The sequence below is a fragment of the Nerophis ophidion genome, linkage group LG02, assembly GCF_033978795.1.
Source record: "Nerophis ophidion isolate RoL-2023_Sa linkage group LG02, RoL_Noph_v1.0, whole genome shotgun sequence".
NCBI lineage: Eukaryota > Metazoa > Chordata > Actinopteri > Syngnathiformes > Syngnathidae > Nerophis > Nerophis ophidion.
The window spans coordinates 23,473,277-23,478,487 of NC_084612.1; the positions used below are offsets into that span (position 1 = coordinate 23,473,277).

The 5,211-nt window shown below is 37.4% G+C and overlaps 1 protein-coding gene across 1 annotated transcript in view; it reads left to right on the top strand.

Moving 5' to 3' along the window:
• The first annotated feature begins 1,664 nt into the window (after positions 1-1,664).
• The window catches only part of LOC133538218 (potassium channel subfamily K member 2-like), a 15,665-nt gene continuing 12,118 nt past the window's right edge, over positions 1,665-5,211 (top strand). The window contains exons 1-4 of the mRNA XM_061879625.1: positions 1,665-1,923; positions 3,259-3,365; positions 3,455-3,567; positions 3,804-3,894. Coding sequence (XP_061735609.1) covers position 1,923; positions 3,259-3,365; positions 3,455-3,567; positions 3,804-3,894 — 312 coding nt within the window. The 5' untranslated portion in view covers positions 1,665-1,922. The remainder of the gene's footprint in view (positions 1,924-3,258; positions 3,366-3,454; positions 3,568-3,803; positions 3,895-5,211) is intronic.

Here is a 5,211-nt window from a genome sequence, read left to right on the forward strand (position 1 = left end):
AACACACACTGAGAGGGTAGTTCCGTTTCATGGGCTACTAATTGAAGCCCTGCAGGCTGCAAGGACTCCTTGACCCAGCCACTCATGGTCATTAATCCACAGGTATTTCTATGTATACTGTGAGGAAGAATCACAGTGAATTAGTGCACATGCAGTACATATACTCTACTTTGTGACAAAACCTTAACTCTATTGGTAATTAATTGCCATATAAAGACATTTGCATACTATCACAAAAAAAATACCAGTCTTTGAATTTTCATCAATGTCCACTTCACTGCTTATATTTCGCTCTACACGATGAATAAAGCATTACAGTAAGAGGACCAGTAAATAGCATTGAAGATGGAGAAATGAATTCAGATGAAGAAGAAACAGGGGGTAGGATTAAATAATATCTGCTTCTTCCTACTCCTTTTCAGATGTGCTGTAATGAAACAACTGGAAAAGTGTGATGCATTCCATTGTATCGTTTCGCATGTTTAAAATAAACTGAAACTGAACTGAATTGTACTGAAACACATATAATTTTTGTTTATGTCCTATTTTAGCACAAAATGGAGCTTGTAGAACTTGAGCTTGCAGGCGAGTTGTAAAGATTACTTGTGCAGCCATTTTATTATTTATATATTTTATAATATTTCAAACAGATGTTGATCTATTTCTGATTTTGCCAGGTGACAGAGGTCATAATATCATTAGCAAAATGTTTATCAGGAAAAGAAATTGCTTTTTTTTTTTTCCATCATGTGTAAAATGTTGCTGAAATATACAAAACGCATTTGTAATGTGATGGAAGGGCATTCTTTCAAGAAGTGGATGATCTTTGCTGGATAACACACACACACACACACACACACACACACACACACACACACACACACACACACACACACACACACACACACTCACTGTAAGCAACACACTTGTATGTCATTGTGTGTGCGACAAATTGTGGCACAGCCACGCACACCTACCCACACGCGTCTATCTTTAGTTCTATATACAATATGCATGTAATTAATGTGTATATACATGTATTATGTGAATGCTAGCAGGTGGAAGCATGAAGATTTAAACTGCTATTAATTTCTCAGCAGTAGCAGCAGCACACTCTCAAAGAGAGCCAAGAGGGACGCCAAGGATGAGGAGCATGAAGAAGAGATGACGCAACAAACACGTCCTATTTGAAATGAACACCAAACATCACCAAAGTACTGCACACTGTTCAAGAGAATATTATGTATATGCAAAATTCTGCCTTTACAAAGATGATCATGTTCACTTTTAAATGAGATTATCACAGGTAATATTTAACAAAATGTATAATTGTGGTTGTACTATTGTACTTTAATATTTTGCTGCACTCTGAACAAAGCAAAACAAAAATGTGATTATATTTATTTTATTAAATGTTGTTATTATTTATTATTTAAAAAATCTAGCACTTCAAAGAAGTATATTAAAACCTTTATATTTCATTAGTGCTTACATGCTGTTTGTAAAACTCCTGATATGGGTATAAAAAGTATTTTTAATGTGAACAACATTTATGTGTGTGCCAAACATCCATCCCAGCCCCTTTTGCCCACCCATCTCCTCCTCCTCCATCCTCCTCCTGCTGCTCCTCCCTCTCTGTTATCCATCCCTCCTGTTCTGGAGCACAGGGGAGCAGCATGCAAGCAGGAGAGCAAAACATTTTCAAAAACACTTCTGCGGAACACGTGCAGCTCCTAAATCTTCCTTAGCGGAGGTAAAAGACAAGAAAAAGGGAGAAGAGGAGAAGGTGTGAAGAATCTAAAAGAGCGCCTCAGTATCACAGGGAGGCGACACCAAGAGAAGGAAAGATTCCCCCGAACGCAGTGAGGGCGTCGGATGAGGAGAAGAGGAGAGCAGAGGGCATTGGATAGGCTTCATCCAGCAGTGAGTACCACTTTCAAACATAACTAAATTTAATCTGATTAGTCTTCAATATTTAAAGCATGCAGGTTATTTAAAGTTAGGCCATTTATAAGATTGTTTTATTAATGTAAAATGAAAAGACTCGTCCAATAAATGAAATATTTGTCCAAACACATATGAATCGGGTAGTTATTATATATTGTGAAGTGAAGTGAAGTGAAGTGAATTATATTTATTTAGCGCTTTTCTCAAGTGATTTAAAGCGCTTTACATAGTGAAACCCAATATCTAAGTTACATTTTTAAACCAATGTGGGTGGCACTGGGAGCAGGTGGGTAAAGTGTCTTCCCTAAGGACACAACGGCAGTGACTAGGATGGTGGAAGCGGGGATCGAACCTGCAACCCTGAAGTTGTTGGCACAGCCGTTTTACCAACCAAGCCATACACATTAATTGTGAATGTATGTGTTTCAAGCATGCCGAGTGAATACTTTCAAAGTTAGTTTGGCCACCGAAATGCTCTTAATTAAAAGATTACTTAATTTTCTTTTTAATCGTTTTATCATTTAATTTTAGTTTAGTTTAGCTTTACAAAAAGCTATGTTTTAAGATTTACAGGAATAATACTCACATATTGTTTCAGTAAAACATATATATTTTAAATTATATTAATTTAATAACTTTGTTGTTAAATGTTTGTGAGATTTAAAGCCATTTAGCTTAGTGAGGTACATAATATTTCATATTTATTTGATATGTGTCACATATAGTCTTCTACCTTTTGAACTGCTATTACCATAACTGCATTGAAGTTGTGGTCTGGAATTTAGTTTACCGTAGGTGGTCTATAACAGGCTTAGGGCAAACATGAATATAAAAAAAAAAAATCCCCAAACTTTGTAGAATTGAAAAATGACATCTAAAAACTGTGTAAAAAATAATATGTTTAAGAAATATATTTTTAATCCTTATGTTGCCTTGTCGTTTCTGCCCATTTTATCTACTGCCTTCATTAACTGTCTAGAAATAACATGTGAAAAAAGTAGCCTTTTATGGATGTGGATATAAAAAAAATACAAATTTTTGTATAAACTATATTTCCCTACTGTGTTTTCTGTACTTACTGACTCAATACTCTCGAATGCTATATACTTCTCAGTGTTTTGTCTCTGCAAAAGAGACGACACGAGCGTGATTCATGTGTTGGCTTGTGTTTGGACTGAAAGGCCATTTCAAAGCTTTGTCTGTGATTTATTTATAAAGACTTCTAAAATTAACAACTAAATGGTGGCAGCAAGTGAAGTGTGGGAAAACACAATTCCAAGCAATCTCTCCCCCCCATTTTATCCCCGACAGTGGCAGCTCCAGACTTACTGGACCCGAAATCAGCCACACACAACACCAAGCCCCGCCTCTCCTTCTCCACAAAGTCCGTCACGCTGACCCCGCAAGAGGAAAACGAGGTGGGAGGACACAAAACAGTGTAGATTCAGTCTTAACCTTCAGTATCAAGCAAGCACGTTGGCTGACTGACCAGTTGGAAGTATTGCAGGTGGTTGCCACAGTGATGAAACGGAAGACGGTGACTGCCATCTTTCTTTTGGTGGTCCTGTACCTGGTGATGGGAGCAGCCGTCTTCAGGTGCCTGGAACAACCACACGAGAGGTAAAAAAAAGTTATACCCTTGACTACAACTGTGACCTTTGACCTCAGCCACCCTGCACATGTCTGGACATAAACAACATGTTACATAAACAAACTCAGAGATATTTTGCTTGGGGTGTACCCACCAGTAAATAGTAGTGATTGTCAATCCATTATTATCATTATTATTATTATTATTATTAATGCCAGCGAGCGAGGTGAAAAAATGACCACTATCACCATTATTTCTCCATCAGTGCTCAACGCCTCGCCATTTTGGCTCAGAAACTGGATTTCCTGGCCCAACATGCGTGTGTCAATCACAGTCAGCTGGAGGATCTAGTGAAGGTGAGATATTAATGTGTGTATGTGTGTGCACTGCCATAGTATCAGCACCTTGGACAGCTCCTGGAGCTTTTCTTCTTTCTCCAGGGGAACCTTCAAGTTCAAAACTACGTTTTTTGCATTGCGAAACTGTCACACTTATGAAAACCTTGATGAACTACACTGTCAAATGATTACATTTTTAAATAACATAAATTGAACTTTTTGCATTTTGATTAATCGCGATTAATAACAGTGAATTACTTATATGCTAAAAATTAATTAACTTTAAAAAAGACCACAACATTTTGACACAATAAAATGTTATAGACAGAAGGTCATACATAAAACTTTTTAAAAAATATTTTACTTGAATATCCATCCATCACATCCATTTTCTAACTTGTCCCTTTTGGGGTTACAGGGGGGTGTTGGAGCCTATCTCAGCTGCATTCGGGCGGAAGGCGGTGTACACCCTGGACAGGGGCCAAAGCAGATAGACAGACAACATTCACACTCACATTCACACACTAGGGCCAAATTAGTGTTGCCAATCAACCTATCCCCAGGTGCATTTTTTTTTGGAGGTGGGAGGAAGCCGAAGTACCCGGAGGGAACCCACGCAGTCACAGGGAGAACATGCAAACTCCACACAGAAAGATCCCGAGCCCGGGATTGAACTCAGGACTACTCAGGACCATGCACTAACCCCTGTTCCACCATGCTGCCCTTTACTTGAATACACATATTTCATTTGTTCAAAATGGTTTTAGTTACACTGTAAAAAAGACAATGATACAACAGTGAAACACTCGCAGCTCTTTTGCTAGAGTTTTACAGTAAAAATAAAAGTGGTACAGTTGTATTAATTTACACTAATACATTGTAAAAAAACAAAACAAAAAAAAACATAGATTTTGGGTGGGAAACAAAAAGACGGGCAGCTCAGCCAGCAGAGCTTTAGTGTTCAATTGAAAGTGGTAACGTTTTTCAATTCACCTTAATTGGGTGTAAAAACCACTGTAAATATTAAGGTAAAAGCATGTGTGCTCAAAAATTAATTGCGTGATTTACCTGCGTTTTTACATGATTAATGCTTTGATTGATTGATTGAAACTTTTATTAGTGGATTGCACAGTACAGTACATATTCCGTAAAATTGACCACTAAATGGTAACAACCGAATAAGTTTTTCAACTTCTTTAAGTCGGGTCCACGTTAATCAATTCATGGTAAAAAATTAATGGAGAAAAATATGTGTTGTGTGATTAATTGCATGAGATAATGCATTTTCTTTGATAGCCCTATGAACTATACTGACAATGTGTGGAGTCCCATTTT